At 45.4% G+C, this 22,889-nt stretch overlaps 1 protein-coding gene across 1 annotated transcript in view; it reads right to left on the reverse strand.

Annotated features, from left to right (window-relative positions):
* The window catches only part of LOC138663261 (zinc finger protein 585A-like), a 96,389-nt gene that overhangs the window by 69,017 nt on the left and 4,483 nt on the right, over positions 1-22,889 (reverse strand). Inside the window, exons 3-6 of the mRNA XM_069749433.1 lie at positions 17,160-17,309; positions 16,854-17,033; positions 16,647-16,770; positions 16,470-16,567 (exon numbers count right to left, since the gene is read on the reverse strand). Of these exons, the coding sequence (XP_069605534.1) occupies positions 16,470-16,567; positions 16,647-16,770; positions 16,854-17,033; positions 17,160-17,237 (480 nt within the window). The 5' untranslated portion in view covers positions 17,238-17,309. The remainder of the gene's footprint in view (positions 1-16,469; positions 16,568-16,646; positions 16,771-16,853; positions 17,034-17,159; positions 17,310-22,889) is intronic.

A 22,889-nucleotide genomic window follows, 5' to 3' on the forward strand; every position in this document is an offset into this window, starting at 1 on the left:
GACTCCTCTACCTGTGACACATCTTTTGTGATTTACTTAATTAAATGTCCATGCAGCCTACTATATAGGAGAAACTGTCAAAGATAGAAGGGCACAATGTCTCACAATTAAGACTTCAGGTCATTGAGCAAGTACCCCCCCCCCCCCCCCAGATGTGGGTGTGATCGCATACGCATCCTGAAATAAAAGGAAGCATTCTGGATCCATGAGCTACAAACCCTTTCTCCTAAGGGTTTTAATAGGGAATATGATTTACGGTACGTTCCTTTATATGATTTGCCATTATGTGTTTCTGTACCCATTATACTGTATATTCACTATACATACTCTTTTATGCCTATGTCATGATGTTATAGGTATGGATGTATTGATGTTTACCCGTTCTGAGTTACCTCTTCTTTTTGATGAATCTGGCTCCTTGCATTTACTAATTCTGTAAGTCCTCCTTCTCACAGAGTCGATTATATTGATGAAATCTCCTGTTCCATGGCCTTTTCCCTCTGGATTTCCCCATCTCCATATTTTTCCACCTCTCCTGCTTGACTGACACCTCCACCGAGTAGAACATGCCTGTAACCCATTTTTTCACCCTTATCTAGGGAAAACAACTCCGGTCTGTTATGCTGCTGCCGCCTTCTTAGCCCACTCATAATCACCTGTCTTCGGCATTCCGGCACGCCTCCTCTCCTGCGGCGTCTTCCTCTCTGCGCTCGCTCCCGGCCTCTGATGTTCGTTGGGCGGGCGCGCGCGCATGCCAGATTCAGCACTGCGCGAGCGCACTTCTGATCTTCCTGCCGGGCACTCCTTCTCGTCCTCTCTATCTTCCTGGAGGACTGTTACCCGGAAGTGTTCTTCGCGCCGGTATGTATACCGCTTCCTGCCGCCCCTCTGTGCCTGATGATCGTTTGTGTTTTGCAAGTGCTCTTGGCCTCTCTCTTGTGCTTAATGCTCTTTGATTCTGGTTTGCCTGATGATCGTTTGTGTTTTGCAAGTGCTCTTGGCCTCTCTCTTGTGCTTAATGCTCCTTGATTCTGGTTTTCCCCTTTCCTCTTCCAGCACCGTTCCTGTGTCTCTGCTGCCCTGGCCCCTGCACTCCAGTGTTCCTGCCGTTCCTGTTTCGCCTGACCTGTCCCACCGTAGGCCTCCTGCCGTCCCGGTCTTTCCAGTTCTGTATCACCGCAGTCCTGCCCTTTATAGTCCCAAGTCCCTGCTACTCTCTCGCCGTTCCTAGTTCCTGCATTTTCTGTGTATCTTCTGCCCCAGTCTCTTCAGTCCGGTATTATTTCAGTCCTCCCATCAGTCCTGTGTCTCACCAGCTCCCGTTAGTCTGGTTCCTCTTTTGTTTTCCCCAGGTCCCACGTTTTGTTTTGTCTGTTCCGTCTTGCTTCCCCAGCTTCCGTGGTGATAGTCCCTCACAGGCCTGCCCCTAACCTTCCCAGTATAGGGGGTGGTCCACCTGGTCAGCTCGTCCGTGAGGGGATCGTCGTCACGGTTCAGTGGGTCCACTTTCCGTTTTTTTTCTCTTGAAACGTCACACGGTCTCACCCTCTGAGAAAATGGCACGCATACAAATTGGGCTCTGGAACACATATGTGGCCGAATCCATACCCGTGCAACGCACTGAGCACTTCCGCACATTGGAACACACTGACGCTTCCGGATTACCTCACTTCCGTTTTAGCCTCCCTACACGATAGGTACCACATGGAGGTTATCCCCGCCCCTCGCCGATATGACAGTCACATCCTGACATACATGCATCCACAACAAGCGGCGGATATCGCGTTACACCACGCACCAGGCTCCTCTACTAAAACCTCTGACACCAGCACTACATCTTTAATGCGGACACGTCAGTTACTTACCTTATCTTTATATCACAGATACATCTTGTAACAGGCAGCACAGCGGATGCTCCATGCCACACAGCGCTTCTCTGACTTAAAGGTACGGATACACTTTTTTTAAGATCATACAATCAACCTCAACTCATACCTCTGTCTTAGCCACATCGGTCACTCACTATCTGTGCATTACAGATACAATTTACCATAGGAAATACGGCGGGTACCCCACTGCATACAGTGCCTCTCTGACTTATAGGTATGGTCATATTCCTTACCTAACATGTAATGAGATCATATCATTACCGTATATACACGAGTATAAGCCGACCCGAGTATAAGCCGAGACCCCTAATTTTGCCACAACAAACTGTGAAAACTTAATGACTCGAGTAAAAGCCTACGGTGGAAAATGCAGCAGCTACTGGTAAATTTCAAAAATAAAAATAGATACCAATAAAAGTAAAATTAATTGAGACATCAGTAGGTTAAGTGTTTTTGAATATCCATATTGAATCAGGAGCCCCATATAAAGCTCCATACAGTTCATGATGGGCCCCATAAGATGCTCCATACAAAATACGCCCCATACAATGCCGCACAAAGTTGATTATGGCCCCATAAGATGCTCCATACAGACATTTGCCCCATATAATGCTCCACAAATGCTGATTATTGCCCCCATAAGATGCCCCATAGACACATTTGCCCCGTATAATGCTCCACAAATGCTGATTATGGCCCCATAAGATGCTCCATACAGATATTTGCCCCATATAATGCTGCACATGGCCCCATACAGATATTTGCCCCATATAATGCTGCACATGGCCCCATGCTGCACATTGCTATATTCACCTGCTCCGCGTTCCACCGATGGGTGCCGCTGTGTCTTCCCCGTCCTCTGCACTGACTGTTCAGGCAGAGAGCGGCGCGCACTAATCGCGTCATCGCGCCCTCTGACCTGAGTGTCAGTGCAGAGGACGGGGAAGATGCAGCGGCGCCCATAGGTGGAACGGGGAGCAGGTGAATATCGCGCACTGAGTTATACTCACCTGCTCCTGGCATGGTCCCTGCATGTCTGTTCCCCGGCGCCAGCAGCTTCTTCCTGTAGTGAGCGGTTACATGGTACCGCTCATTACAGTAATTAATATGCGGCTCCACCCCTATGGGAGTGGAGTCGGGTCCACATTCATTACTGTAATGAGCGGTACCATGTGACCGCTCACTACAGGAAGAAGCCGCCAGCGTCGGGAAAAAGATGTGCAGGGACTGTGCAAGGAGCAGGTGAGTATTATTACACAGCTCAGCTTCCCCTACCCTGCCGACCCCTGGGTATGACTCGAGTATAAGGCGAGAGGGGCAATTTCAGCCTAAAAAAATGGGCTGAAATTCTCGGCTTATACTCGAGTTTATACGGTAATTCTCTCTATTATATCTTTGACCAAATCCTTTCTTCTATAAACCCAAACGGTCACCTAATTCTGTGAAGTTAGTAATAATAGGTGGGTGTCTCAGAATAATCACTCCTAATAAAATCAATCCGCCACTTACACCACCTTAGATGTTTAACAGGATGTAGAGACACGGTGTCTCATTCCCCTTAATTAATACACCGCACCAAACAGCAGTCGGGTAGGTTCTTTACTATACTACTTCCTCTTCAGAATAACGTGTGTTCTCCAGATATAAATATGGAGGATTGTTCTATGTTTATCACTCTATTATTGAGATGTTTGACGGATTACACTCTCCGCGTTACTTACAAGGTCACGGGAGGACCTCTCATTGAAGGTCCTGAAGAGCTGCAACTATAAAACATTCACATGGCCATGCGCTAGTATGAAATGTGTATGGCTTAGGCCAGTGGATACTATACCACTCTTTATACATGTGGTGTGAGACACTAGCGCTGGCTTGCTTGCAAGCACAACCCTAGTTAGGGCTATAGTTTTTGCGTACAGTGCGACTCTGTGCGGCAACAGAGATCGCTTTTAGTTCACACGGGGTGAAGCTTAACCCACGTGTGAGCTCAGAGTTTATCCGCCATTACTTTGCAGCAGATATCTCTGCACGGTGGACCTCGGGCTGCGAATGCACCTTGTTGCTTCCTACCTATACTCGGTGCGTTCCGCTAGCCCTAACAGAGGGGACATGTCTGCAATATATGGGGGGACCTGGATGGGGCACATGTCTGCAATATGGGGGGGACCTGAATATGGTACCTGTAATATATGGGGGGAGTCCTGGATGGGGTACCTGTCTACTATATGGCGGGGGACCTGGATGGTGCACATGTCTGCAATATATGGGGGGACCTGGATGGGGTACCTGTAATATATGGGGGGACCTGGATGGGGTACCTGTCTACTATATGGCGGGGGACCTGGATGGTGCACATGTCTGCAATATGGGGGGGACCTGGATGGGGGACATAACGACAAGAATGGGACCAGGATGGGGCCATATCTACAAGATGGGGACCTGGATGGGGCACATTACTTCAAGATAGGGACCAGCATGGGGCATTACTACAAGATAGGGACCAGCATGTGGCATTACTACAAGATAAAGACCAGCATGGGGCATTACTACAAGATAGGGACCAGCATGGGGCACATTACTACAAGATAGGGACTGGCGTGGGGCATTACTACAAGATAGGGACCAGAATGGGGCACATTACTACAAGATAGGGACCGGCATGGGGCATTACTACAAGATACGGAGCGGCATGGGGCACATTACTACAAGATGAGGACCGGCATGGGGCATTACTACAAGATAGGGACCGGCATGGGGCATTACTACAAGATAGGGACTAGCATGGGGCACATTACTACAAGATGAGGACCGGCATGGGGCACATTACTACAAGATGAGGACCGGCATGGGGCAGTACTACAAGATAAGGCCCAGCGTGGGGTACATTACTACAAGATAGGGACTAGCTCAAAAGGTGTATAGAGAAAAAAATGGTATCACTAAAAATGTAATTTTGTCATGCAAATAATGCGGCCCCCAAAATTAAATGTTTTTCTGTGTGCGGCCCATATACCCAGCCGAGTTTGAGACCCCTGGTCTAGAGAAAGATGAGAGACACCACATCCAACAACGCAGACGAGCTGAAAGCTGCTATCAAAGCAATCTGTGCTTCCATAACACCTCAGCAGTGCCACAGGCTGATCGCCTCCATGCCACGCCGCATTGATGCAGTAATTGATGCAAAATGAGCCTCGACCAAGTATTGAGGGCATTTACTGAACATACATTTCAGTAGGCCAACATTTTGGATTTTAAAATAATTTTTGAAGCTGGTGTTATAAACTATTCTGATTTACTGAGATAATGACTTTTGGGTTTTCATTGGCTGTAAGCCATAATCATCAACATTAACAGAAATAAACATGTGAAATAGATCACTCTGTTTGTAATGACTATCATATATACTCGAGTATAAGCCGAGATTTTCAGTCCATTTTTTTGGGCTGAAAGTCCCCCCTCGGCTTATACTCGAGTCATATGCGGGGGTCGGCACGGGAGGGGTAGCAGGGGCTATCTAATTATACTTACCTACTCCTGGTGCGGTCCCTGCTTCTTCCAGCGCTGCATATTCTTCCTGTACTGAGCGGTCACATGGTACCGCTCATTACAGTAATGAATATGCGGCTCCACCTCCAATAGAGGTGGAGCCGCATATTCATTACTGTAATGAGCGGTAACGGTGACCGCTCAGTACAGGAAGAATATGCAGCGCCAGGAGAAGCAGGGACTGCACCGCGCCAGGAGCAGGTAAGTATACGGGGAGGGGGAGCGCAGCGCTGCGCAATATTTACCTCTCCTCGTTCTGGTGCGGCTCCGTCATCAGCGTCATCTGGCAGTGACGCTCAGGTCAGAGGGCGCGGTGACGTAGTCAGTGCTGAGGACAGAGCCGCACCCAAACAAGGAGCAGGTAAAAGTGCCGGGGTCCTGAGCGACGGAGAGGTGAGTATATGATTTTTTTTTTTATCGCAGTCACAGCAAATGGGGCAAGTGACTGTATGAAGCATCTTATGGGGCTATGTGCAGCACTATAAGGGGCAGTGACTGTATGGAGCATCTGTATGGGGCCATAACGTTTGTGCAGCACTATAATGGGGCAAGTGACTGTATGGAGCATCTGTATGGGGCCATAACGATTGTGCAGCACTATAAGGGGCAAGTGTCTGTATGAAGCATCTTATGGGGCCCTTATTACCCTTTATGCAGGATTATATGGGGCATATTTTAATATGGAGCATTTAACGGGGCCCATCAAACTTTATGGAGCATTATATGGGGCTCCTGATTCAATATGGATATTCAAAAACACTTAACCTACTGATGTCTCAATTAATTTTACTTTTATTGGTATCTATTTTTACTTTTGACATTTACCAGCAGCTGCTGCATTTTCCACCCTAGGCTTATACTCGAGTCATTTTCCCAGTTTTTTGTGGCAAAATTAGGGGGGTCGGCTTATACTCGGGTCGGCTTATACTCGAGTATATACGGTATATAGGGAGTTTCACTTTTTATATTGAAGAGCTGAAATACCATATTTTTCCGATTATAAGATGCTCAGGATTCTAAGATACTCCCCAAATTTTGAGGAGAAAAAAAATTAAAAAAAACTTTTTTAATAAAATCGTGACACTTTTTATAATACAGTGACTTACGAAAGTATTCGGCTCCCTTGAACTTTTCAACCTTTTCCCACTTATCATGCTTCAAACAAAGATACCAAATGTAAATTTTTGGTGAAGAATCAACAAGTGGAACACAATTGTGAAGTTGAAAGACATTTATTGGTTGTTATTTTAAATTTTTGTGGAAATTTAAAAACTGAAAAGTGGGGCGTGCAATATTATTCGTCCCTTTAACGTAATACTTTGTTGCGCCACCTTTTGCTACGATTACAGCTGCAAGTCGCTTGGGGTATGTCTCTATCAGTTTTGTACATCGAGAGACTGAAATTCTTGCCCATTCTTCCTTGGCAAACAGCTCGAGCTCAGTGAGGTTTGATGGAGATCGTTTGTGTACAGCAGTTTTCAGCTCTTTCCACAGATTCTCGATTGGATTGAGTTCTGGACTTTGACTTGGCCATTCTAACACCTGGATAGGTTTATTTGTGAACCATTCCACTGTAGATTTTGCTTTATGTTTGGGATCATTGTCTTGTTGGAAGACAAATCTCCGCCCCAGTCTCATGTCTTTTGCAGACTCTAACAGGTTTTCTTCAAGAATGGTCCTGTATTTGGCTCCATCCATCTTCCCATCAATTTTAACCATCTTCCGTGTTCCTGCTGAAGAAAAGCCGGCCCAAGCCATGATGCTGCCACCACCATGTTTGACAGTGGGGATGGTGTGTTTAGGGTGATGAGCTGTGTGGCCTTTACACCAAACATATCGTTTGGCATTGTTGCCAAAAAACGGTTTTTACTTATAGGATTTTACTGAGTCCACGACAGCACCCACTACGAGAGAGGGGATCCGCCCACCATCAGGACAGGAACCTACAGGTTAAAAAGGAGCGGTCCCCCTCGCCTCTCCAGTGTGTGTCCCAGGGTACAATGGATACCGCCAGTAAATTAGTACATGATAATTATTCCTTAAAAACAACACTAAAATACCATCACCCTAATAGAGTGAAATCTGAACAGCACACCTTCCAAAGAGTGCAAGAAATTAGTAGCTACTACAGGGGGGGAAATGAGCGGGTGCTGTCGTGGACTCTGTAAAATCCTATTACCGGTAAGTAAAAACCGGTTTTCCTATCGCCACAACAGCACCCACTACGAGAGACTTTCAGAGACTATTTACTGGGAGGGACTACAGCACTAAGTACTGAATGCCCAAAGTCTAGGCTGGAATTTGCTGATAGATCAAGGCGATAGTGTTTAAAAAAGGTGGAAGGAGATGACCATGTTGCTGCCTTACATATCATATCAATGGGAACATCCGCCTTCTCTGCCCGGGATGAGGCCATAGCTCGAGTGGAGTGGGCCTTGATGCCTTTTGGAGGTGTTTCCCCTTTGGCGGAATAGGCAAGACATATCGCATCCCTGATCCATCTGGGGATAGAACCTTTTGTGACACTCGAACCTTTCTTTTGAGTCTGGAAAGAAACAAACAGAGCCCTACTCTGCCTCCAGCTTTGTGTCCTATTTAAATACTCTAATACTGCTCTTTTAACATCTAGAGTATGACATTTATGTTCTTCTGCTGTGACTGGATTATCGTAAAAGGATGGTAAATATATCTCCTGACTCCTATGAAACCTAGATGCTACCTTTGGTAAGTATGCCGGATCTGGTTTCAAAACAATTTTATCCTGAAAGATCATTAGATAGGGAGGATAAGGCTTGGATATCACTAACCCGTCTAGCAGAAGTTAAGGCTAACAGGAGCTGTTTTTAAGGTTAGAATTTTAATTGAGGCAGAATCTAAGGGATCGAAAGGGTATTGTGTTAACCCATCTAACGCCAAGTTTAAATCCCATGGTGGCAACCTAGCAATATGAACTGGGTTACTACGCTCAGTAGCTTTAATAAACCTAGAGACCCATCTATTTCCTGCTACACTGCTGTTATACAGGGCTCCTAAGGCTGACACCTGAACCCTAAGAGTATTAACTGCCAACCCCAATTCTCGGCCTTTCTGCAAAAATTCCAGAATAGCTGGAATTGGAACATGGTCTGTCAGAGGATGCTGATGAAATGCAAGAAATTTTTTCCAGACCTTAGAATAAATATTTGTAGTAACCTCCTTTCGGCTATTTAATAAAGTGGATATTAAGGTTTCTGAAAACCCTCTCCGCTTTAGTAATAATAATAATAATCTTTATTTTTATATAACGCTAACATATTCCGCAGCGCTTTACAGTTTGCACACATTATCATCACTGTCCCCGTTGGGGCTCACAATCTAGAATCCCTATCAGTATGTCTTTGGAATGTGGGAGGAAACCGGAGTGCCCGGAGGAAACCCACGCAAACACGGAGAGAACATACAAACTCTTTGCAGATGTTGTCCTGGGTGGGATTAGAACCCAGGACTCCAGCGCTGCAAGGCTGCTGTGCTAACCACTGCGCCACCGTGGTAACTCCCTCTCAAGTTCCACACCGTCAAATGAAGACTCTCCATATTGGGATGATGAAATGGACCTTGAGAAAGGAGCCCCGGACTCACAGGTAACACCCAAGGATCGGTTACTGACATCGCTCTGAGTAGAGAAAACCATGGGCTCCTGGGCCAGAAGGGGGCAATTAGAATTATTCTCGCCCTTTCCTCCCTGATCTTCCTGAGAACTAGACGAATTAACCACATTTGGGGAAATGCATAGGCTAGAGGAAAATCCCAACGGACCTGAAGGGAGTCTACTATGCATGGTCTATCTGCTACCTGAAGCGATGCAAACTCCATGACCTGTCTGTTTCTCCTTGTGGAAAACAGATCTATAACTGGTAACGCTCAGAGCCTGACTATCTGAATATTTGCCGGTCCAGAGACCACTCCCCCTGGCATAGGCAATGTCGGATGATATAGTCTGCTTCCACATTGAGTTCCCCTTTTATGTGAACTGCTGAAAGGGAAAGGAAGTGAGCCTCGGCTAAAGTGAGAATTTCTGCCGTGGTGGATATTAGCGATTGTAATCTTGTCCCTCCCTGATGGTTGAGATAGGCGACCACTGTAATATTGTCAGTCTGTACTTGTACATGTGAACCCTGTAGGGATGGCAACAAGTGAAGGAGTGTATATCTGACTGCTACGAGTTCCTTAAGGTTTGACGGACTTTGGGACTCTAGAACTGACCACCGCCCTTGGGCCAGAACGTCCCCCATGTGAGCTCCCCAACCAAATAGGCAGGCATCGGTCGTGGCTACATTGTCCGGTATGACTCCCCATTGAACCCCCTTTGACAAATGGTACATGTCCAGCCACCACTTTAGGTCGTAGAGAGTAGCAGTCGATAGCCTGAGTTTTCCACCTAGGCAACCTTGAAGCTTTCTTTCTGCCTCGAGGATCTCTGATTGCAGTACCCGAGTATGGGATTGAGCCCATCGAACAGCCGGTATGCATGATGTTAATGACCCTGGTAGGGACATTGCATCTCTTAACGTCAGATTCGGATTTTTCCTCACTACCTTGACTTTGTGAATAATCTTTCGTTTTTTTTCTTCTGGTAGAAAACATGACTGATCCGCCGGGTTCAGCAGAATACTGGGGAAAACTTGACACGTTGAGGGTTCTAGTTTTGACTTCTTTAGGTTGATAAGCCAACCCAGGTCCTGCAGAGATGATATTATACAGTTTAAGTGGCCCTTACATTGGACAACCGAATTTCCAATTATCAGGAAATCATCCAAGTAGGGTACAACGAGGGTATCCCTTTCTCTGACATGAGCCATTACTTCTGCAATTATCTTAGTAAAAACTCTTGGGGCCATGGACAGGCCAAAAGGCATTGCTGTAAACTGAAAATGCCTAACCTGATCATTTAGGTGAACCGCCATTCTGAGGAACGGTTGGTGATCTTTGTAAATGGGTAGATGATAGTATGCATCTTTTAGATCCAGCACAGACATGTAACACCTGGAAAATAGAAGTTTAGTTGTCGATTTGAAGGATTCCATTTTAAAGGCATGATATTGTAGAAATTTATTTAATTTCCGCAGATTTATGATGGTCCTAAAGGATCCATCAGGTTTGGAAATTAAAAATAGAGAGTAAAAACCTTACCTTTCTTGATCTTTTGGGACTTCTACAATAACTTGCTTTTCCCTCAACTGCTGAATCTCTATTTCTAGGGCCTGCTGTTGGTCCGAAGAATTAAGAGTAGTTACTACATAATGGTTTCGAGGTATTCTCTGAAACTACAATTTTAATCCTGAAGCAACTATACCTAACTATAGCTACTAGATGTTATTTTGGCCTATTGTGTAAAGCAGGGGTCCCCAACTCCAGACCTCGAGGGCCGCCAACAGTGCAGGTTTTCAGGATTTCTTTAGTATTGCATCAGTAGTAATGTGATCATCTGCACAGGTGATGATTCCAACCCCTGTGCAATACTAAGGAAATCCTGAAAACCTGCACTGTTGGCGGCCCTCGAGGCCTGGAGTTGGGGACCACTGGTGTAAAGAAATATTTTAACCTGCCCCCCCCCACCGGGAGATCAGTTTTATCTATAGTTGCGTCTGCAGCTTGATGATGATGAAGAGCCCCCAAAGTATGCACCTCTTTTCTTCTGCTCCGCCAACTCCTAATCCCGCTCCGATTGAGGTCTTCAGAAAGGTATTCATCTTCTGAAGGCATTTCTGAAAGCAGGATTAAATACCTTAGGAAATCCTTTCTTCCTATACTCTGCCTTCGCAAGGATATCATCCAGCACAGGGCCAAATAAGTTCTCACCCCTGCATGGAATAGTACACAATTTTGCTCTGGCTTGAGCATCACCTTTCCAAATTTTCAGCCAGAGTGCTCGCCGGGCAGCATTTGAAAGACCTGCGGATCTGGCTGCTAACTTCAAAGAGTCTTCCGAAGCATCCGCCAAGTATGCTACTCCTTCACGGATCTGGGATAGAGAGTCTAGCAACTCTAGGAATTTTGGCTTTAAGTTGATCCTCCAGCTGACTTACCCAGACCATAATAGATCTGGCCGCACAGGTGCTTGCAATCGCACATGTCTGCTTTCCTGTCAGATGGGTCTTTAAGGCCTATGTCTTCCAATGGTAGAGTGGCTGACTTTGATGTTGAAGCCACAGCTGCGTCCACTTTAGGGACCTTTACCCATTGAGACAAGAGTTCATCATCAAAGGGGTATCTCCTTTTTGCGGCTGATGGTAAAAACCCCTTATCCTGTTTGTCCCACTCACGTCTGACAAGATCTTTCACCGTGTCTACTACCGGGAAAGATCTGCGATTTATTTTACATAACCCTGCAAACACAATATCCTGAGTAGATCTGGGTTCTTTATTCTCCGCGACCCCCATGGTCGTGCGAACTGCCTTAACTAATGTATCCATGTTTTCTATAGAAAAACATGGCCTTCCCTCCTCATCCGAGGAGGATGGCGACGAAGAGTCTGAACATTCACCCTCCTGCAAAGATGGGCTGGAATCAGACAAGTCAATACAAGGCTTTTCATGCCGTCTAGTTTTAAGGGAACATTTGATTTCTTCCCTGCTAAATGCTCTTAAATCCGATGTACGGAGAGGAGCCTCTTCCTCTAAAGTACGGCAAATACATGCCTGACACAGCTTTTTAAAATAACTGTCTGGCAAAAGTACTGTGCATAACGCACACTGTCTGTGTTTGGTCTTTGATGTCTTTTTAAACTATAACAAAACACCGAAAAAACGGAACAAATCAGCTACTAGGTGTAGATCACACACTCACCAAAGGCTGATCAATGGAGTACCGGTTCCAGAGGAGGTGAATTGCCACATGAAGCTGGGGTGTTGGAACTCTGCCGTCCCCGTATAACACGCTGCTCCTTCTTGAGCGGCTACTACCGCTCTTCCTGCTCTGCTCTGGCACCTCTGCCTGAAGGTGCTCTGCGTCTCCTATCGAGGACATCTTACCGCACACCATTCACCATCTGCGGCTGTATTTTAAACCATTTTGCCGCGCGCCTCCTCCCGACCTACCCCGGAAGTACTTGCATCCACTTCCAGTTCACGAGCGCTTGTATCCGGATAAACACTGAGTAGATCCACGCTCACGCGACCCAGGGTGGCATTCCCCGGCCCCTGAGCTCGCGTCCTCCTTCTGCCCAGACGAGCGGGGGTCGGCGAGCAGTACACCCCCGAAGCTGCTTCCAGTGCCCCCGTCTCTGCCGTTCCCGCAGACACCGCACCGCTGGATGGACCCGGGTAAGCCGCAGCTTCTTTAACCTGCAAGGTCCCGTGTCGGACAGGAACCCAAACTGGAGAGGTGAGGGGGACGGCCCCTTTTTAACCTGTAGGTTCCTGTCCTGATGGTGGGCAGATCCTTCTCTCGTTGTGGGTGCTGTCATGGCGATAGGAATAGTTCGATTTTGATTTCATCTGACCAGAGCACCTTCTTCCATATGTTTGCTGTGTCTCCCAGGTGGCTTGTTGCAAACTTTAAACAACACTTTTTATGGATATCTTTGAGAAATGGCTTTCTTCTTGCCCCTCTTCCATAAAGGCAAGATTTGTGAGGTGTATGACTGATTGTTTTCCTGTGGACAGACTGTCCCACCTCAGCTGTAGATCTCTACAGTTCATCCAGAGTGATCATGGGCCTCTTGGCTGCATCTCTGATCAGTCTTCTCCTTGTTTGAGATGAAAGTTTAGAGGGACGGCCGGGTCTTGGTAGATTTGCAGTGGTATGATACTCCTTCCATTTCAATATGATTGCTTGCACAGTGCTCCTTGGAATGTTTAAAGTTTTCGAAATCATTTCGTATCCAAATCCAGCTTTGAACTTCTCCACAACAGTATCACGGATCTGCCTGTTGTGTTTCTTGGTCTTCATGATGGTCTCTGTGCTTCAAACAGAAACCTGAAACTATCACAGAGCAGGTGCATTTATACGGAGACGTGATTACACACAGGTGGATTATAATTATCATCATTAGGCATTTAGGACAACATTGGATCATTCAGAGATCCACAATGAACTTCTGGAGTGAGTTTGCTGCACTAAAAGTAAATGGGCCGAATGCACGCCCCACTTTTCAGTTTTTGAATTTCCACAAAAATGTAAAACAACCAATAAATTTCATTCAACTTCACAATTGTGTTCCACTTGTTGAGTCTTCACCAAAAATTTACATTTGGTATCTTTATGTTTGAAGCATGATATGTGGGAAAAGGTTGAAAAGTTCAAGTGAGCCGAATACTTTCGCAAGGCACTGTACATGTGTCTTTTTGCTTACTGGGGGTGGCAGCTGCGGTGAAGCGTTGTCCCAGGGTCGCTGCTGGAGGAGGCAAGAGTGGAGCGTTCCTGCAGGATGGGACTAGGGAGTGTTCGGATGTGCGGTGTGCCTCTGCAGATGTCCGGTGCTGTGGGTGGTGTCCGCTGCTGCAGGGGCTCTGCCGTCATTTTGTGAAAGGCCAGAGCCCACACAGTTCCATGGTTTAATATGCGGTGAACTCCGGGAAAATGGCTGCCGGGGCCGGCGCATGCACAGTTGGAGATCTCATCATCAAGATCTCAGGAGATCTCATCAAGATCCCTGCGCTGTCAGGGATTTGAGGAGGGAGTGTGTTGTCACCCTGTCACGCCGTAAGTGGCGTTAAAGGGGCAGGACAGCATATTGGGACCCATACCTGTCCCTACCACTTTATTGGGGCCCTGGCTTTCCCTTATCTCGGGGGTACCTATGATGGTTAGGAGGCCCGAGCCGCCAGCGTATCCCTGTCTCCTGTGCAGGCCCTATCAGTGACCCCCTCTCCCCCAAAGGAGGTGGACTGCACCAGTGTAATAATACAACAAATAACAGGGTATACAGACAAGGTAACTAAAAGTCTCAAACTCACCAAATGCTCACACAACCACAGAGGAAACACAGAGAAGGGAAGAGAAGGAATAAACTAGGAAGGAAAACAGGTTAAACATGCAATCAAAACCGCAGACACCAATCTCTGTAAATAAACCTCCAACACCAACACTACGCTCCTTCAATCTCCAAGCCAGGCAGTAGAACTGATCACTGACAATAGCTTGAAGTCAGGACTGGGTCTATATAGAGGATCAGATTACAAAATCCACTTCAGCTGAGAGAGACCCAGCTCTCAGCAACTCAGCAATAAGGTTAACTCCTGCACTGCTGGCACAAAGCAGCCAGGTCAGAATATAGGTGAAGAGCTTCTGTTCACTGTGTGTGTGAATGAGACCCAGAGAGCTGCAGTTCTCTGGAACCTCTCTGTCGCGGTAGCCCCGTGACACACCCGTTGTCGCAAATGTATTATTTATATGTTAAGTTATGGGTTATATAACCCTACACAAGTTTTGCTTCCATTTTCAGTTCTGGTTAGGCACCCCCTTACCCTCAGTTCAGTCAGGGAACTGCACCTAAGATAAGTAGTTGCCGGAAAGGCTGCCTTGTCGCGTTCTGGCTATCAGGCACTCTGCAGTGAAGGCGGTATATATATCACCAGTCTCAGGCAGGAAATACACACATAAAGTACCTCCGATATGTCACTACCAGGGTTTCTCAATACCACCAGGACACTTTGCTGCCACCAGTTCCTCATTTGATACTAAAGCCTATATCGGGTCAGGAACCAACTCGCAGGTAGCGTAATTTGGAAAGGAGTATATGTCGGTTTGATCAGAGAGCAACGAAAATGAAGCTATTAAATTTATAAGTTTACTCCAGAAAATATAGGCAGTGTTTACAAAAATACAAAAGATATTGCAAGAGGAGACAAAATACAGTATGTACACACAGTTACGAATAAAAGGGATTAACATAAGAAATTGACTGTATGTCAGTCACAGATATGACATGTTGATAAAGGGGAGGAGAGCCTTCCCATGGCAAAGGGTCTTTCAGCACAGCATTGTGTAACTGGTTCTCCAGGCATCTGACACCTCCCTGATTGAGCGTCTGGGCTTTATGCTTTTCTCTTGCTGACCTCACTTGGTGGGATGAGTTAGAGAATGTATGCTCCTTTTTGAACAGTGATTAAAAACTTCTCCTTGCCATAACTCTGGATGGGAAGCTCACTGAGTGACGACAGGGGTATTATATTTTCTCAAGAAATTATCTTTTGTTTCAGACCAAACATGACAGGACTGCGTGTCACTGGGGGCAGAAACCATTTCCTGCCTTCTGATGGACGCCCAGGCTGCAAAAAGTTGCTGAGTATAGCCTAAATTGTACAGATTCTGGAAATACTGTATATTTTTCCTGTCTGTATGATTAGTGTGTGTTATTAAATTGAAGTTTGAATAGACAAAGGACATTTTTAATTTTGGATGGAGAATCCGCTCTGAACTGATCTGGGTAATGACCAGTTGCTGGAGGAAGGAAGGGGAAAGAGTGGATAGAATTACACAGTGTAGAGGAAGAGGGGGTGGAAGTTTTGCAGTGGTGTCTCTGCAGGTTCACATACAGAAGTACAATGCACAAACCAACTGGGTGTAAGGCTACAGGCAGTGCCGGAGGTGGACTTAGAACATTATGAAATTACTCATATTTCCCAACAATCGCATGCGCCGCACCGGCAGCCATTTTCCCGGAATCCACGCATAGGAAACCATTGAACTCCGGGGGCTCTGGCCTTTCACAAAATGTCGGCAGAGCCTGTGCAGCAGCGGACATCACTCACAGCACCGGACACCACCAGCAGCAGCGCGCCACATATCCAAACACCCCCTGTGGCCTGCAGCAACACTCCACTCTTTCCTCCTCCAGCCACGACCCTGGGACCCTGCTCCATCGCGGCTGGTAAAGTATATAAGCATTATAAGACGCACCCCCATTTTCCCCCCGAATTTGGGAGAAAAAATTGAGTCTTATATTCCTAAAAATACGGCAATACACGTGAATAAAATAAGACTGAGCACAAGACCTTCACAGCCGTCTACACATCATAGGGGAGATCTCATGACACCTTCTCTCCATCTACCTGATGATCCTGAGGAACATTGGGATCTTCTTGGTTACAGTCCTGTGGAAGAAGAGGATGGGGACATCTCTCTGGTGTTGTCCTCTTACTGGATAGATCTGGAGGAAACACATACAGGGGTTGAATTCATTCTTTACGGATAATTATAGGCCGTATGTATTTAGTCCTGTCTATTACCTGGTGATGTGAGGGGCTGGGGAACGTCTATTATGACGTTCTTGTACAGATCTTTGTGTCCTTCTAAATACTCCCACTCCTCCATGGAGAAATAGACAGCGACATCCTGACACCTTACAGGAACCTGACACATACAATGATACTGTCATTCCCTCAATCTTTTCATAGTGTTACGGTGTAATGTCCCAACATTCCTAGCAGTGTCACCTCTCCAGTCAGCAGCTCAGTCATCTTGTAGATGAGTTCAAGGATCTTCTGGCGATTGATGTCCTCATGTATCACGGGGTAAGGTGGAAGTACCGTGATTGGGCTTAGGGAACTTCCGCATCCCTCAGACACAGGGTCGTGACAGCGCTCAATGGAGGTCTTCTTCACTACTGTGTAATCCTGGTAATGGAGAGACACATTAATTAATCTCACTACAGACATGTCCAGAGTCCTCACCTCTCCAGTTCTGTCTATCTGTTACTTCCATAGACAATGATGTAATGTGACATCATCAGCGTCTCTCACCTCTCCAGTAAGCCGTAAGAGGATCTCTAGGTTGAGGTGTAATATCCTCTCCGCCATCTTGTCTCTGTCCATATCCATCTTTGATGGGTAAATCAGGACAATTTTCTTTTCTGGAAGAACTTCACTGAGAGGATCCGATAAGGTAGAGATCTGAATGAGAAGAAGATGAGCCGATGTAACATCATAAAAATCCTGTGTAATAATGCAATTACTGTTGATAATAAGGGAAACACATGAGATTTATTATTTTACAGTATTTAGTTTTCTTCTCTACTTCTACTAATAAAACCTATATATTTTAGGCCACAGACAACAAGCATTTTCTTCCTCGGAGTCGGCAGCTGAATACGTTTCTCATAGACTCATCTTCCATAACGCTAATTCTCGTCTCATTTACCGACACTGGAATCGGCATTAGCAATACTGCAGGAGATATTCATTACACGTGACAGGAGAAATAACTACTTCATGATGAGGACGACATCGTCATCTTCTACTACGGCTCTAGAAACATACTTGGCCGGAGTCCGTCACTGACTCCATCACCACCGGCCGTCTATATGAAGGTTTCCCGTCTTCCCCGCACTGTAATCTTCTATCACGTTAGATCTCAGGTCTGATTCACACACAGAAGTTTGAGGCTTTTATAAAAGCTTTTTTGTGTCTACAAACACCGTGGACAGAAATTATCTAATCCCAACGTCTTCATGTACAGTGTTTTATGGGGTTTATTTCTGGCCTTAGGCTTTCCTATATTACAAGGAAAACACCAAAAAAATAACATACATTAAAATGTTTCTAAAGAAAACTGGCTCCACCAATTTTTGCAAAAATAAAAAACATGGAAAAAGGAGAAGACAAGTTTTATTTTTTCACACAATAAACAACTGTTAAAATTTTTATTTAACTCTTTTGGGTCCCAGAACATCTTTAACATCTTTATTTAACATCTATGTGCACCACAGGGACGGCACATGTGCTGCTGCAACAAACACCCTTGCAGTTTAACCACTTGCTTGCAAACATGGCATCTAAGAAAATGTGTGACAGAGTTCAGCTGAATGCCCCCCGCCCCCAAGTACTCGATAGTATGGGGCGGCCTAGTTACTACGATACTTACATGCCAAATAATGGTGTCTGTGATAAAGAAACTTGGCACAACTTTTGGCCGGGTTCGCATTGCATTAAACAGCAGCCCGTTCAACGCATACGTGAACGAACTGCTGACGCAAGTGCCGACATTCTCCATCGCGCTAGCAGTGACGAACCCGGAAACGTTGCAGCCCGCGTCTCAGGGTCCGTCACTCAATGACGGCACATCCCTAGTGCACGCCCATTGTGGGCGTGCGCTAGCGATGCGTCCGACATAGGAGTTAATGGAGGCCTTAACGGACTACGTTACACCGCGTTTATGCCGTGGTGTAACGTAGTCCGTCTAACGGACGCCACTAACGTAATGTGAACCCAGCCTTTGAAGATATGATGAAATTTTAATGCAGTCAAAACTGTACTACAGTATCCAGATGTTTCGGTCAAACAGTGACCTTCATCAGTGTATTAACAATGGAAACAAAGAATGCAAACGAAATAAATAATGATCTCACACACAAAATAAAAATACCAATAAAGAGCATAAGAAAAAATGTGTGATCTTGTAAGTCACACGGAGAGTGGTAATCCCTCAAACATCTCAATAATAGAGTGATAAACATAGAACAATCCTCCATATTTATATCTGGAGAACACGTTATTCTGAGGAGGAAGTAGTATAGTAAAGAACATACCCGACTGCTGTTTGGTACGGTGTATTAATTAAGGGGAATGAGACACCGTCTCTCGGCATCCTGTTAAACAAGTAAGGTGGTGTAAGTGGCAGATTGATTTTATTAGGAGTGATTATTCTGAGACACCCACCTATTATTACTAACTTCACAGAATTAGGTGACCGTTTGTTTTTCTAGAGAAAAGGATGTGGTCTACGATATAATAGAGAGAATTAATGATATGATCTCATATGTTAGGTAAGGAATATGACCATACCTATAAGTCAGAGAGGCACTGTATGCAGTGAGGTACCCGCCGTATTTCCTATGGTAAATTGCATCTGTAATGCACAGATAGTGAGTGACCAATGTGGGAGATAAGAAGGCCTGCGCAGGAGCGCGATGCTAGGGAGCGACGACCAAGCAGGAGTGCGGCATCGCAAGAAGATGGGAGGCGCCGGACCCGGACTTGCAACACCCATCGGGCCGGACCGCCCCCCGGTGAGTATAATAAAACTTATTTTTCTTATCTCGCAACTCGGATTTGGGGCTTATCTACAGTATTACTGAATGCTGTAGATAAGCCCTGAAAGGCAGTGGCTGCATCTTATAGTGGCCAAAACTGCTGACAGGTTCACTTTAAGAATCATTTTATATTCCAAGACTCGTTCTACTTACAAATTAAAGGAACAGCAATGGGCTCAAATATAGCGCCTTCTTACGCAAATTGCTACATGGTTGAATTTGAGACTAAATGCGTCTTTCCTAACTCACTATTTCAATCACACCTCATTGTCTGGAAAAGGTACATAGACAACATTTTCTGCGTTTGGAACTGTACATCAGAAACCCTCGATTTTGTCTTTCATGAATTGAATACCCTCTGGCCTGGCCTAAATTTCACAATGACTAAAGATGAATATCAAGTATATTTCTTGGACACTGACCTATACACCAAACAAACTGACAGGGATAGCTTTACATTTTCAGAGTCTTCATCCACCATCTGTCAAAAGATCAATTCCAAAATCACAGTTCAAACGTGTTCAAAGGATTGTATCTGATGCCACGCTACACTCAGACAAAATGAAATGCACCATAAATTGGAGAACGCGGTTACCCTCCTCACTAAACACCTCAACGAACTCCACAAATACTATAAGATCTACAACTATGAGTCGTACACCATTTGTACATACCTATGTATGTTCCTCCAGAACCCAAAACTGGCACATTCCCTGCATGCAATGCAATCAATGCAACAACGGTCTTAAGGGTAATGTCATTCACAATCCACACTCTGGCAAGAGATACGCCATTAAAGATTCCTCTACCTGTGACACATCTTTTGTGATTTACTTAATTAAATGTCCATGTGGCCTACTATATATAGAAGAAACGTCACAACCTGTCAAAGATAGAAGGGCATAATGTCTCACAATTAAGATTTCAGGTCATCGAGCATGTACGCCACCCCCCAGATGTGGGTGTGATAGCGTACGCATCCTGAAATAAAAGGAGGCATTTTGGATCCATGAGCTACAAACCCTTTCTCGAAAGGGTTTTAATAGGGAATATGATTTACTTTCCTTTATATGAATTGCCATTATGTGTTTCTGTACCCATTATACTGTATATTCACTGTACATACTCTTTTATGCCTATGTCATGATGTTATAGGTATGGATATATTGATGTTTACCCGTTCTGAGTTACCTCTTCTTTTTGATGAATCTGGATCCTTGCATTCACTAATTCTGTAAGTCCTCCTTTTTAGGCTAGTTTCACACTATCGTTTATCTGGGCTGCAGAGGGATGTGGACTTCCTCTGTGAAGCCCCGCCTCTTCATTTAGCTCCGCCTACGGCTGCATGCGGCGTGTGCACCCTATCTTTAACATTGGGTATGCAGGCCATGCTGCTGTATGCGGATGCCGCCGCATGCATCGTTTTGACGATGCGGCATCTGCACGAAAATGCAACATGTTGCGTTTGGCGCACAGTCAAAATGACGCATACAGCAGCATGGCCTGAAAACCCAATGTTAAAGATAGGGTGCGCACGCCACATGCAGCCGTAGGTGGAGGTGAACGAAGAGGCGCAGCAGTGGGCGGGGCTTCACGGAGGAAGTCCGCAGCCCGGATAAACGCTAGTGTGAAACTAGCCTTACAGAGTCGCTTATATTGAACGAACTCTCCTGTTCCATGGCCTTTTCCCTCTGGATTTCCCCATCTCCATATTTTCCCACCTCTCCTGCTCGACTGACACAACTCCACTGAGTAGAACCTGCCTGTAACCCATTTTTTCATTCAAAGTGAAACGCATCCAAATTGGGCTCTGGAACGCATATGTGGCCGAATCCATACCTGTGCAACGCACTAACTGCGCACTTCCGCCCATTGGAACACAGTGACGCAATCGGATTACCTCACTTCCGTTTTAGCCTCCCTACGTGATAGGTACCACATGAAGGTTATCCCCGCCCCTCGCCGATGTAACGGTCACTTCCTGACATACATGTGTCCACAACAAGTAGCGGATATTGCGTTACACCACGCTCCTCTACTAAAACCGGTATGTTCTGAACCTCTGACACCAGCACTACATCATTAATGGGGACACGTCAGTTACTTACCTTATCTTTATATCACAAATACACCTTGTAACAGGCAGCACAGCGGATGCTCCATGGCACACAGCGCCTCTCTGACTTAAAGGTACGGATACACTTTTTTTAAGATCATACAATCAACCTCAACTCATACCTCAGTCTTAGCCACATCGGTCACTCACTATTTGTGCATTACAGAAGCAATTTACCATAGGAAATACGGCGGGAACCCCACTGCATACAGTGCCTCTCTGACTTATAGGTATGGTCATATTCCTTACCCAACATATAATTAGATCATATCATTAATTCTCTCTATTATATCGTAGATCACATCCTATTCTCAAAAAACACAAACGGTCACCTAATTCTGTGAAGCCAGTAATAATAAGTGGGTTTCTCAGAATAATCACTCCTAATAAAATCAATCTGCCTCTTACACCACCTTATTTGTTTAACAGGATGTAGAGACACGGTGTCTCATTCCCCTTAATACACCGAACCAAACAGCAGTCGGGTAGGTTCTTTACTGTACTACTTCCTCCTCAGAATAACGTGTGTTCTCCAGATATAAATATGGAGGATTATTCTATGTTTATCACTCTGTTATTGAGATATTTCAGGTTTTGAGGGATTACCACTCTCCGTATGACTTACAAGATCACACAGTTTTCCTTATGCTCTTTATTGGTATTTTTTATTTTGTTTAAATTTCATTATTTATTTCCTTTGCATTCTTTCTTTCCATTGTTAGTACACTGATGAAGGTCACTGTTTGACCGAAACGTCTGGATACTGTTCTACAGTTTTGACTGCATTAAAATTACCTCGTATCTTCAAAAGTTGAGTGCCAAGTTTCTTTATCACAATATTTGGTTTGGGACCCTCCTTGACCACCATAACAGTAGTGCCACGTTACAACACTGCTTAATAATGGTGTCTGCCTGTCTGGGTCTGCAATGTATGAAGGTCTATTAGGCCGGGCCAGAGGCAGCATCCAATAAGTTACCTTTCATCGCCCCCATACACATTGGACTAAAGTTACATGAATGCACTGATTTGGGGTGTTTGGGCGACAATATAATGTATTTTGGGGCCTCCCAATAGATGATGTCAGGGCAGAGAAGGATCTGGCATCCTGAATTTCAGAGGCTAATCCATTTGTTCATCCTGTAGATAATCCTCCGCTATAGGAGTCTGGGGGCGACTCTCTCATACAGACCACAGGAAAGCTGGAATATTTGTGTGTATGGGGGAGTCGGGAGAGATATCCGTCTGCCAAATGACCGTTCAGCCAACAGTTATCTCATATATATGGGGCTGTTAGTATTACACTTGACAGGCAGTGATGATACACG

Source organism: Ranitomeya imitator, chromosome 2 (genome assembly GCF_032444005.1).
Source record: "Ranitomeya imitator isolate aRanImi1 chromosome 2, aRanImi1.pri, whole genome shotgun sequence".
NCBI lineage: Eukaryota > Metazoa > Chordata > Amphibia > Anura > Dendrobatidae > Ranitomeya > Ranitomeya imitator.